The sequence below is a fragment of the Nannospalax galili genome, unplaced genomic scaffold (genome assembly GCF_000622305.1).
Source record: "Nannospalax galili isolate Female #2095 unplaced genomic scaffold, S.galili_v1.0 scaffold591, whole genome shotgun sequence".
NCBI lineage: Eukaryota > Metazoa > Chordata > Mammalia > Rodentia > Spalacidae > Nannospalax > Nannospalax galili.
Window position 1 is genome coordinate 2,904,563 of NW_008330926.1, and position 12,642 is coordinate 2,917,204.

At 42.5% G+C, this 12,642-nt stretch overlaps 1 protein-coding gene across 4 annotated transcripts in view; it reads left to right on the forward strand.

Annotated features, from left to right (window-relative positions):
• Positions 1 to 12,642, forward strand: part of Gon4l (gon-4 like) — a 100,054-nt gene that overhangs the window by 46,862 nt on the left and 40,550 nt on the right. For all 4 annotated transcript variants that reach the window (XM_029556901.1, XM_008854002.3, XM_008854019.3 and 1 more), the window contains 2 exons: positions 8,774 to 8,875; positions 11,015 to 11,055. In XM_029556901.1, the coding sequence (XP_029412761.1) occupies positions 8,774 to 8,875; positions 11,015 to 11,055 (143 nt within the window). The remainder of the gene's footprint in view (positions 1 to 8,773; positions 8,876 to 11,014; positions 11,056 to 12,642) is intronic.

Below are 12,642 nucleotides of genomic sequence, written 5' to 3' on the forward strand. Positions count from 1 at the left end.
GAGAAGGAACTGGGTTGGTCTGGATGCAAAGGATCAGGGAGCAGTGGTGGTTCCCCAGGTGTCTGGGGTGCCAAGACAAGGAATGGGATAGGACCCGGGCTAGGAGGCGAGACAGCTGGGGGAGATGAGAGGGTGAATGAGGCTGGGGAAGTCACGGCACGTTCGACCTACCTGGAGAGAGAGCCTGCAGGTTGGAGAGAGGTCTGCAGGTTGTGCAGGCCCAGAGAAGCAGAGGGAGGTGAGGGCAAGGCCAGGCCCAGAGTGCTTCTGGGGACCTGAGAAGGAACTGGGTTGGTCTGGATGCAAAGGATCAGGGAGCAGTGGTGGTTCCCCAGGTGTCTGGGGTGCCAAGACAAGGAATGGGATAGGACCCGGGCTAGGAGGCGAGACAGCTGGGGGAGATGAGAGGGTGAATGAGGCTGGGGAAGTCACGGCACGTTCGACCTACCTGGAGAGAGAGCCTGCAGGTTGGAGAGAGGTCTGCAGGTTGTGCAGGCCCAGAGAAGCAGAGGGAGGTGAGGGCAAGGCCAGGCCCAGAGTGCTTCTGGGGACCTGAGAAGGAACTGGGTTGGTCTGGATGCAAAGGATCAGGAAGCAGTTGTGGTTCCCCTAAGAATGGGATTTTTATGACCTCCTTTTGTGGAGAGGAACAGAAATGTGTTTCAAAACCAGAGTATTTATTGTAATCTCATAGAGGTGTTTTGGAATTAATTTAATTTGTATTTAGCTCATAATTACATTAATCGTGTTGATATTTTCTCTCTCACTCGCAAGTAGGATACCTTATTAGCATAACAGGTTTAGTGTCCTGTCACAGTACAGCAAAGAAGATACCTTATTAGCATAACAGACTTAGCATCCTATTAGCATAACAGACTTAACATCCTATCACAGAATAGCGGGTAGGATGCCTCATTAGCATACTGGGTTTCAGATTACAGAGCCTGGATTCCTGGAAACCACTAAGTGTTGCAATTTCAGATTCCAAGGGTAGTGATTAGGGAGTGGCGAGCTCTAGGCATCAGTCTCATGATCTGCCAATGGGTGCAAATGTCACAAAGTGTTCCTCGTGGCTCGGGCCTGCTGTATGGCTGTCAATAAGACTTTCACCCTAAGCTCAAGCCTGTCTCCCACAATCCAGGAAACAACTTAGATTGACTCCTGTGAGTACATGCCTAGTCTTGGTGTGTGGCACTGACAAGGAGCCTGTTTCAGGAGTCCTAGGGATGCAGCACCTCATAGAAGAGTGTGGTTCAAGTATGCACACACCCAAAAGTAGTTTTATTAGAAATGGGGAAGAAGTATTGATAGATAAAAGTTTTGATAAAGTAGGTAGGTTAGGCTAGGACTAAAGGACTAAATGTAACTAGGTGAAAGAACTGAACACATCCTTGAATATACTGTATGGCACTGTTAATCATACGGTGCATTTTTTCACAAATTTTAGTTAGTAATTTCCTCATGTAGGTATTGAATGAAGTCTGTATAAGTGACAGGAGAGGGCTCCTGGTTTATTATTCCCTCTCTTCCTCCTTCCCTCTCTCTTTCCCTCTTTCTCTTCTCTCATGCTTAAGCAATCCTCCTGCTTCAGCCTACCAAGTGCTAGCATTATAGGTATATATTATTACTACACGTATCTGTTTCTCAATCTATAGGACATAGTTAGATTCCTACACCAAACTCATTAGATTCTGACTGAATAGGTGTAGGGTCAGGCCCTGGAATCTATGTTCTTATTAAATAGCACTCATCCCAACATTTCTCAATTATGATTCAGTTTTAATGAATCATATGAGGAGCATTACCCTTCACTGCTCAGACCCTGACAGCCATCACTCCTTAGCCTTTCCTAGCCAGTAACTGCTGCCTTAGCTCTTTGACCAACAATGAGAAAGTGAGAATCTGAAAGCTGAGACTTACTGTCAAAATTTTATGTTAATGTAGGTCAAGAACAAACGCAGACATACTCTTTTTTTTTTTTTTTTTTTTTTTTTTTTTTTTTGGTCTTTTTGAGACAGGGTCTCCCTGCAGCCCCAGCTGTCCAGGAACTCACTATGTAGACCAGACTGGCCTTGAACTCACAGAGATCTGTGTGCTTATGCCTCCCAAGTACTGGGATCAAAGGTATGCCCTACCATGTCAGGCTTGCAGATATACTTTTTAAAAAGGGGATGGGGGAGAGGCTGACAGGCTCACTGAGTAAAGACTCAGTGAGTAAAGGCTCATTGTAAAGACTTGACAACTTGAGTTTGATCCTTAGTACTCACGTGAAAGAAGAGAACTGACTCCTGAAAGTAGTCCTCTGCCACCACACATGCATTGTGGCACATACATACCACATCATAGACACACACAGTAATAATAATAAATAAAATTTGAGAATCAAACAAGGGCTGGAGAAATGACTCAGCAGTTACCGTTCTAGCACATGACCCAGGTTCAGTTTCCCGTATCTACATGGCAGCTAATGACAGTCCATAACTCCAGTTGCAGGGGATCTAACATCCTCTTCTGGCCTCAGCAGGCACTGCATGCATGTTGTACACTTACATACTTTCAGGTAAAACACTCATACACATAAAATACAAATAAATACAATAAAAATGAAAAACAAAGCCAAGCATGGTGGCAGACATGGGAGGCAGACACAGGCAGATCTTTGTGAGTTCAAGGTCCTCCTGGTCTACAAAGTGAGTTCCAGGACAGCTGGCACTACAGGGAGACCCTTTCTCAAAAAGACCACAAAAGGGGCCTGGAGAGATGGCTCAGCAGTTTAGAACACGGGTTGTTCTTGCAGAAGACCTGGGTTCGAATCCCAGGACCCACATGGCAGCTAACAACTCTCCTTAACTCCAGTACCAGGGGATCTGACAGTCTCTTTTGTCCTCCTTGGGCTTTGCAGGACATGGGTGCACTTACCTACACGCAGGCAATACACGCATACACATAAAATAATAAAAAAATATTTTTTTTAAAAAAGACCCAAAAAAATAAAATAAAATAAAAAACAAGACTTTCATCTAAAAAATTACCTTCTTTAAAAAACAAGATTTAGCTGGGTGTGGTAGCGCATGCCTTAATCCCAGCACGTGGGAGGCAGGGGCAGGCAGATCTCTGTGAGTTCAAGGCCAGCCTGGTCTACATAGTGAGTTCCAGCACAGCTAGGGCTACAGGGAGACGCTGTCTCAAAAAGACGAAAAAAAAAAAAAAAAAAACCCACAAAAAAAAGAGTAAGATTTAATTTCCCATGAGCTCCCTGTGCTTGAAACTCCTGGCTTGTCAGGTGTTAGAAGAGGGAAAGATAATTCTTTTTAAGGAGATTAGCTGCACCTACATAAAAGAGGTGAGTAATTGTGATGGATTTGTTTTTCTTTTTGAGGCATGGTCTTGCTCTGTAGCCTTAATTGTAATCTCAGCACTTGGAAGACTAAGACAGGAAAATCATGAGTTTGTGGCCAGACTGGGCTAAATAATGAGACCCTGTGTCCAAAATGAAAATACTGGTTTAGAAGAAGTAAGAGTGTGATAAGTGTTGATTAGAGAAATGAACTGATGATTTGGGGCAGGATGTGGAGGGACCCTGTAGTTAAGGTCGTAGTCCACCATGTCCAGAGAGCTCTCTGAGCTAGGCTCAAAATGGAAGACCCCCCCTTTCTCAGCAGGGGCTTCCTACTCTCTGCCTGACATTATTTGGAAAGTGTCTCCAAGCACAGATGCCTGACCTTATTTGGAACATGACCTTTGACATGGTTCCTTGCAAATGCTGCCCCAGGTTTTCCCATATACTAATTAGGCATTGCACTAGAGCCAGTCAACCCCTCCTCCCCTTTCTGCATGATAGGGTCTTCCTGCCACATGTAAATAAAGCATACTGTGAACACCTATCAGGTAAAACTTTGGCTGCCGTCCTCACCCTATATCTTCCCTCCAACTCCCCTAAGTAAGCAAGCTGTCGCACTGAAGCTGACTCCTGGAATTTCTTTCTGTCGTCCTGACCCTGTTTGTCACTTCTGCTCCCTTTGTTCTCACGGATCGGTGGCCAACGACTCACAAGGGAAGAGAGACCCACAGCAGGTGAAAGCTTTCTTTAAAGCTGTAGCACTTTTGTGTGTGTACATTAGGATGCTTAAGACATGAGCACACAAGGCCAATGGTCAGAGCAGTGTGGTCTCTAGATCAGGTCTACCAGCTAAATTTCCTCAGAACTAGCAAATGGAGTGGTTAGATACGGGATTCAGTATCACATTTTTTCATATCCTGTCTACTTTTATAATATTATTTGGCCAACTGTTTTCACAAGTTCTAGCACTATCTGATCTGCATGTTATTAAAAGTCAGAAAGTGTTATTCAATACAAAATATAATCAGGCCCGAGGGTATAGTCCACAACCAAGGTACTGACAGTGAGGCAGAACTTGGAAGAAATTCTTTTAAGCAGTTCTGAAGCATGTTGTCACATAGGTGCTCTGATAAAAATATTGGCTGACCTGTTGATGAGTATAGACAGAAACTGTTTGATGCACTGAACAGATGGGGTCCAAACTTGTACTCACTGCCCATATGTCATAGGCTCTGTCTAGAACTTTCTTTATTCATCAGTGTTTGAAAAGAACCAACTGTAGAGACTTGCAGTACAGACTGTGGAGATTAGGAAGATGGGAATCCATTCCTTCAGAATTATTTAATTTGGGAGCTGAGGCTCCATTGATAAAATGCTTGCCTGCAAGCTTGAGGATCTGATTTTTGATCCCCATTGCCAGGCACTGTGGCACATACCTTTAATCCCAGAACTTGGGAGGCAGAGGCAGGTGAATTTTTGTGAGTTTGAGGCCAGCCTGGTCTACATGGTGAGTTCCAGGACAGCTGGGGCTACAGGGAGACCCTGTCTCAAAAAGACAAAAAAAAAGGGGGCGGGGCTGGAGCGATGGCTCAGCAGTTAAGAGCACTGGCTGCTTCTTGCAGAGGACCCGGGTTCAGTTCCCAGCACCCACATGTTGGTTAACAACCATCTGTATCTCCAGTTACAGGGGATCCGACACCCTCTTCTGACTTGTGCGGGCACTGCATGACACGGGTACACTTACCTACATGCTGGCAATACGTATACATTACATATGTATGTATACATACATAAATACATATACAATACATACATACAATTCATATACATAAAAAACAAAACGGCCAAGTTCTGGGGTGTTTGCTCATAAACCAAGTGCTGGAGCAGGAGGGGACAAGAGGGTCTCTAGTCAAATTGGCAAGCTCCAGCTTCACTGAGAGAGTCTATTCTCAAAAATCAGGTGAGAAGCCAGGCATGGTAGTTCATGCCTTTAATCCCAGCATTTGGGAGGCAGAGGCAAGCAGATCTCTGTGAGTTTGAGGCCTGCCTGGTCTGCATAATTAGTTCCAGACCAGCCAGGGTTACATAGTAAGCTTAAAAAAAAAAAAAAAACAAACAAGGTGGAGAATGAGGAAGATACCCAGTGTCAACCTCTGGTCTCTGTACATACACATACCCCACATATGAATATTATTTTAAATTTTGTGCATGAGCGTATTGTCTGCATGTATGTAAGTACACCTGTGTCATACAATGCCTGTGGAGGTCAGAAGAGGGCATCAGATTCCCCTGGAACTGGAGTTATGGACAGTTGTTAACTGCCGTGTAGGTGCTAGGGATCAAACCTGGGTCCTCTGCAAGAGCAGCCACTGTTCTTAACTGCTGAGCCATCTCTCCAGCTCCCTCAAAACTATAGATTAAAAAGACTATATAAGCAGTTATGTGTAATCAGTGCAAATTATATTAAAATTTTCCAATGGATGTGTATAAAATTGTGGAATTTTTTTTTTTTTTTTGTCTTTTTGAAGCAGGGTATCCCTGTAGCCCCAGCTGCCCTGGAACTCACTATGTAGACCAGGCTGGCCTTGAACTCACAGAGATCATCCTGCCTCTGCTTCCCAAGTGCTGGGACTACAGGTGTACACCACCACACCTGGCTAAAATTGTGTTTTATAGGCCATATGTGGCCTGTTGTTCCAAATACCTAGAAAGTTGAGACAGGAGAACTGCTTGAACTCAAGATTTCAAGACCAATTTGAGCAATATAATGAGACTAGGTTATAAAAAAATGTGTGCATTTTCAAAATTTTTAACAAAAATGCATTTTATTGTAAAGAAAACTTTAGCGAAGGATACAAAGTAAAAAGTTCTGCCGGGCGTTTTATGCAGTGCTGGGAATTGAACCCAGGGCTTCATCCATGCCAGGAAAGCACTACCCACTGAGTTACATTGTCCCTAGTCTCTGTTTTTAATTTCTTTCTAAATAGTCTCTGTGTATTTAACTAAGCAATAGTTATCTCAAATAAATTTTTTTTTCCATAGAACCATCCTAACCAATGTTTTGGGTTTTTTTTTGTTTTGTTTTGTTTTGTTTTTTTGACTTTTTGAGACAGGTTCTCCCTGTAGCCCCAGCTAGCCTGAAACTCACTATATAGACCAGGCTGGCCTCTGCCTCCTAAGTGTTGGGATTAAAGATGTGTGCCACCATGCCCGGCTAATCCTAATCATTGTTATACATCTGCACCTTGCTCTTTTCACTTGATGATAAAATTTATTTATTTTCATCTATAAAATAATCCATACAAATCTTCTCTTGCTCTCTTTTACTTTTTCTTTAAAGATTCATTTATTTTTATTTTATGTTCATGAGTGTTTTGGTTGCATGTATGTGCATTGTGTGTGTGTGTCTGTGTCTGTGTGTGTGTCATGCCCACAGAGAGCAGAACACAGCATTGGATTCCTTAGAACCATAGTTATGGATGGTTGTTAGCCATCATGTGGGTGCTGGGAACCAAACTTGGGTCTTCTGCAACAGCAGCCAGTGCTTTTAACTGCTGAGCCATCTCTCCAGCCCCCGTTTTTATTGTTTGATATATGATCTCACTATGTAGCCCTGTCTGATGTGGAACTTGATATGTAGACCAGGCTGGCCATGAACTAACCAGAGGTCTGCCTACCTCTTCCTCTGCCTCCTGAGTGCTGGGACTGAAGGCATGCCCAACCATGCCTGACCATACTGTAGTTTTTAATTATATTAGGACTACATAAATACATATCATAAATGTCGTGTGTGTGTGTGTGCGTGTGTGTGTGTTTGTGTATGTGTGTGTGTGTGTCTGTGTGTGTGTGTGTGTGTGTGTGTGTGTGGTTTGGGGATCAAACCCAGGCCTTTGTATACCCTAGATAAATGCTATACCACTGAACTTTGTATCCTCAGCCCCAGACGTTACAATTATAGTCTTTCCCTAATTGTTGGGAATTTGTCTGGTTCCTTTTTTTTTTTTTCACTATCATTGTACAAATAGCTTTTACAAAAAAATTTGTTTCAGGGACAGGGAAGTGGTTCATTGGGTAAATGTGCTTGCTGTCAGACCTTATGACCTGAATTTAATCCCTGCAATGCACATGGTGAAGGAGACAACCAACCTCTGCAACTTGTTAGTTGATTGCCACACATGCATTGTGACATGTTGGCACCCGCATATATACACATACAAATACACAATAAATAAACGTATAAATCCAAAAGGAAAGAAAAAAGTGTTTTGTGAGATGTACTGCTCAAAGTGTGATTAGTGAGACAAATTATATGGGAAAAATGTTTTCTTGTTTTTGCTGCTTATTAAGAGATTTGATTTTTGTTTGAAGGAGAGAAAGAACCTGGCTTATTGGAGAGAGTAGGTGATATAAGTCAGCTGTGGAAAATAATCTATACAAAGTTATTGAAAAAAAAATAGTTATTTAAAAAGCAAGGAAAGTGGGGCAGAGATGGCACACACTTGTACTCTTGGCACTGGGGAGGCCACGGTAGGAGGGATCACAACTTTGTGGCGGCCCTGGGTAACTTAATGAGACCCTGTCTCAGAAAAAAGAGGGATGGGGGGCAGCAAAATCACTCAGTGAGTAAAGGTGCTTTCTACCAGGCCGGGTGACCTGACTTTGATCCCTGGAACCCACATGATAGAAGAAAAGAACCAACTCCTACAAGTTGTCCTCTGAGCCCCACATGTACACACACAAACACACTCTCACATACACATAGATAAATAATAAAATAATTTAAAAGAAGCCGGGCATGGTGGTGCATGCCTGTAGTCCCAGCACTTGGGAGGCAGAGGCAGGCGCATCTCTGTGAGCTCAAGGCCAGCCTGGTCAACATAGTGAGTTCCAGGACAGCTGGGGCTACAGGGAGACCCTGCTTCAAAAAGACAAAAAAAAATTTTTTTTAAAAGAATATATGTGCTTTATTGAAATAGATTTTTTAAGTTTTTGCTAGCAGTAAGTTCAGAGTTGAGGCCTAGGCATGGCGGCGTAGTGATGTATGCCTGTAATCCTTGACTTTAGTGGCAGAAGCAGGAGGATCATCACAAGTTTGAGGTCAGCCTGGTCTACACAGTAAGTTCCACACCAGCCAGGAATACATAGAGACACTCTGCTTTAAAAAAATTTCAGGGGCTGGATAGATGGCTCAGTGGTTAAAAGTACTGACTTCTCTTTCAGGGAACCCAGGTTTAGTTCCCAACACCCACATGGTATCTTAACCATCTGAAACTCCAGTTCCAGGGGATCCAGTGCCCTCTTTTGGCCTCTTTGGGTATTATATGACATAGGTGCACTTACATGCATGCAGGCAAAATACTCATAGACAGAAAATTAAATATTGTTTTCAGATTTCAGAGCTGGAAATAAGTGTCTAAATGTTTTTCCCCCTAGATGAAGCAGATGATGATGATGATCCAGAATATAATTTCCTGGAAGATCTTGATGAACCAGACACAGAAGATTTCCGTACTGACAGGGCAGTAAGAATTACTAGTGAGTATTGAAAGCCTGCTCTTGTCTCTTCCTCATCTTTCTTTGCTAATCTTGTAGATGTTTTGGAAGTTTGTGGCTAACTCAAGTTAAGACATTTAAGATTCCTTTATTTCTGTAAGTCTTTAAATTTAGGCATTTAGCTGGCCATGGTGGCACATGCCTTTAATTCCAGCACTTGGGAGACAGAGGCAGATGGATCTCTGTGCTTTGAGTCCAACCTAGCCTACGTGAGTTCTAGATCAGCTAGAGCTTTATTGAGACCCTGTCTCAAAAAAGACCAAAAAGAAAAATTCTTTAAAAACTGTTTGAAAAATAGTAAATCAAATTGACGTAATTATCTGAGTCAGTGGTAAAGGAAAGATAAGTAGTGCTTACATCAAGGAGGGCATGGTGGTTTGAATGAGAATGTCCCCCATAGGCTCCAAGTATTTGAACATTTTGTCCCCAGTTAGTTTTGGGAGGTTTTAGAAGGTGTGGCAATGCTGGAGGAAGTATGTCACAGGGGGTGGGCTTAGAGAGTCCTTAAGCCTTGCCGGATTTCAGGTCACTCTCTGCTTCTTGTGCCTGTGTGGTGATGTGAGAGCTTAGCTTCTGCTCCTACTCTAGTCACCTCTGCTGCCATGCCTCCCCACCGTGATGGACTTTTGCCCCTTTGGAACCATAAACTCAAACTCTTTATAAATTCCTTGGTCATAATGTTTCTATCACAGCAACAGAAAAGTGACTGATAGAGAGGGTCTTTGAGCATTCAAAGAATTTTAAACAGGAAATAAATAGGATCTTAGACATGGATCTTAGAAAGATCATATTAATTTAATATATGCTTAATGTATTGATTTTGTTGTAAAGAGAACAGTCCTGGACATATAGAATATAGCTATGTTTGTGCCATTTGTTTTTTTGGTTTTTGCTTTGTTTTGTTTTGTCTTTTTGAGGCAGGATCTCCCTGTAGCCCCAGCTGGCCTGGAACTCACGTCGTAGACCAGGATGGCCTTGAACCTCACAGAGATCTGCCTGCCTCTGCCTCTGCCTCCTGAGTGCTGGGATTACAGGCGGCTGAACCATTTGTTGTTGTTTTTTTTTTTTTTTGGTTTTTTTAAAATAGGATCTCCCTGTAGCCCCAGCTGTCCTGGAACTCACTATGTAGACCCGGCTGGCCTTGAACTCACAGAGATCCGCCTGCCTCTGCTTCCCAAGTGCTGGGATTAAAGGCGTGTGCCACCACACCCAGGCCCCAGCCATTTGTTTTTTTAAAAAAAAAATAATTGGGTAGGAGACAGTGAGCTATCTCAGTGGGTTGCTACCTAGCTTGATAAACCTGAGTTTGAGCCCCAGGACCCCCAGGGTATATATTACTTTGTTTTTGCTGTGATAATGTACCATCACCAGAAGCAATCGAAGGAAGATTTCACTTTGACTTATGGTTTCAGAGGACTTTATATTTACCTTCCATTGTATTTTAGTATTTTATTATGAAAACATATAAAAGCTACAAGAATTATATGTGACATTTTTAATTAAGAAAATTTTTATAACATTTTTATTTATTTTGTATGTGTATGTGTGTAGACACATTTGTGCCACAGCATGCACATGGAGTTCAGAGGACAGATTAGTAAAGTCAGTTCTTACCTTTCACCATGTCCATCCCAGGGATCAAAGTCAGGCTGTGAGGCTTGGTGGCAGGTACCTTTACCTACTGAAAAGTGGTTGTGGGGCGAGGGAGGGAGTGGGAAACAACTTATATTTGCTTTATCAGATAGCTTTTGCTGTCTGTTTATCTTTTTGTCTCAGACTCATTATATAATAGCTTGACATGGACTTGAATTCTCAGTAGTTATCTTGCCTCAGCCTCCCAAGAGTTGGGAGTTTAACTCTGATTTTATTATAAATCATCTAACATTTTCTACATATCTTCACACTAGAATTTAAACTTCATGAAAATAGAACTCTGTTTTCTCTCCTGGAACTGGAATTGAGGCACAGTTGATGTTCAGTAACTTTTTGAGTTGATGAAGGATAGATATGAGCGTTTGTTCAGATGCTTTGTGAGGAGCAGCATGCATTCTCCATTGAGTTCTTCCTTACTGCTAAATGAAAGTAAGTTCTCATAACTCATACTTCTTGACTTTTTCACAGAAAAGGAAGTGAATGGGCTGATGGAAGAGCTGTTTGAAACTGTGAGTAATGCTTTTAAGATTTTTTTTTTTGTCTTTTTGAAACAGGGTCTCCCTGTCGCCCCCCAGCTATTCTGGAACTCACTATGTAGACCAGGGTGGCCTTGAACTCACAGAGATCTGCCTGCCTCTGCCTCCCAAGTGCTGGGATTAAAGGCATGCACTACCATACCCGGCCCTATTTTAAGAAATTTTTAATTTATTTTTTATTTTGTGTGTATAAAGTGTTTTGCCTACATGTATGTAAGTGCCCCATGTATAAAAACGCTAGACGAGGTCATTGGATCCCCTGGAACTAGAGTTATAGATGGTTCTGAGCTACTACTGTGTGGGAGCTGGGAACTGAACCCGGGTCCTCTGTAAGAATGGCCAGCACTCTTAACCATTGAGCAGTCTTTCCAGCCCCTGAGTAATGAATTTTGCATGGGAACAGGGGGTGGTCAAAGCAGATTTTTTAGCATGCGCTGTCCTTTGGTTTTTGGGATCACACCTCCAAGCAGGATGGTCTGTGTATTCCAGCTTCCTCTTTACTCCTCCAAGAAGGAGTACAGAGGCAAGAATGTTTTGCTAAGTAGCAAATTCTTGATTATCTGCATATGTATTTTTCCTAGGGAAATTTTCCTTGCAGACTACCATTTGGGGCATCATTAAAGGTTGTAAACTAGGGGGCTGGAGAGATGGCTCAGCAGTTAAGAGCACTGGCTATTCTTGCAGAGGACCTGAGTTCATATCCCAGCATCCACATGACAGCTAACAACTGTCCATAACTTCATTTCCAGGAGATCCAACATCGTCTGTGGGTATTGCATGACATGGGTGCCCTTACATACATGCAGGCATAACAATCATACACATAAAATAAAAGTAAATAAATAAAGTTTTTAAAAAAGGCTGTAAACTAATTTTAGAGCACTGAGCATAAAGACAATTTTTATATGTTTATGTTAGATTTCAGTTGAAGCAGAAATTAATTTAGCAAAGCTTACTCTTCAAAGAGATAGATGGTTCCTAATGGGAGTAGTAGGCAAATTGGTCTCTTTAAAGATATTTCTAGAGACTGGGGAGAGAGCTCTGTTGATAATGTGCTTGCTGTGCAAGCAAAAGGACTTGAGTTTATGTCTGGACTCAGGTTTGCTTTGCTTAGCGAGGTACCTGCTGGCTTTAGGCAGAGGGTCTGATTGGCGACAGAGTCACAAACTCTGGGACCTGTGTCTTCCCAACAGGATGATTTATTTTAGAATTCAGATAGGTTTTATACATCCCAAGGAACTAGCAGTCACGTGGGATATGGCAATCACATACAAAGATTTAGGATACAAAGAAACAGGACATTTAGTCTATTAGTTGGCGCCAGAAGGATTCTTAAACTTTTACTCAAGGTTATCAATGCCCATCCAGTAATTTATGGGCCACAATGTTTTCTTTCTTAGTGCTAAAAGCTGTTAGGTCAGGGGTAAACCTTTAACCTGGCCTAATCTCTTAGCCAGGGATAGCTGAGTTATTTGTTTAGGACAAGGAGATGAGCTAAGGGTTGTTGACCAAGACGCTTTCCCACAGAGCAGGGAGCCTGCACTTTTATGACCAGGCTGC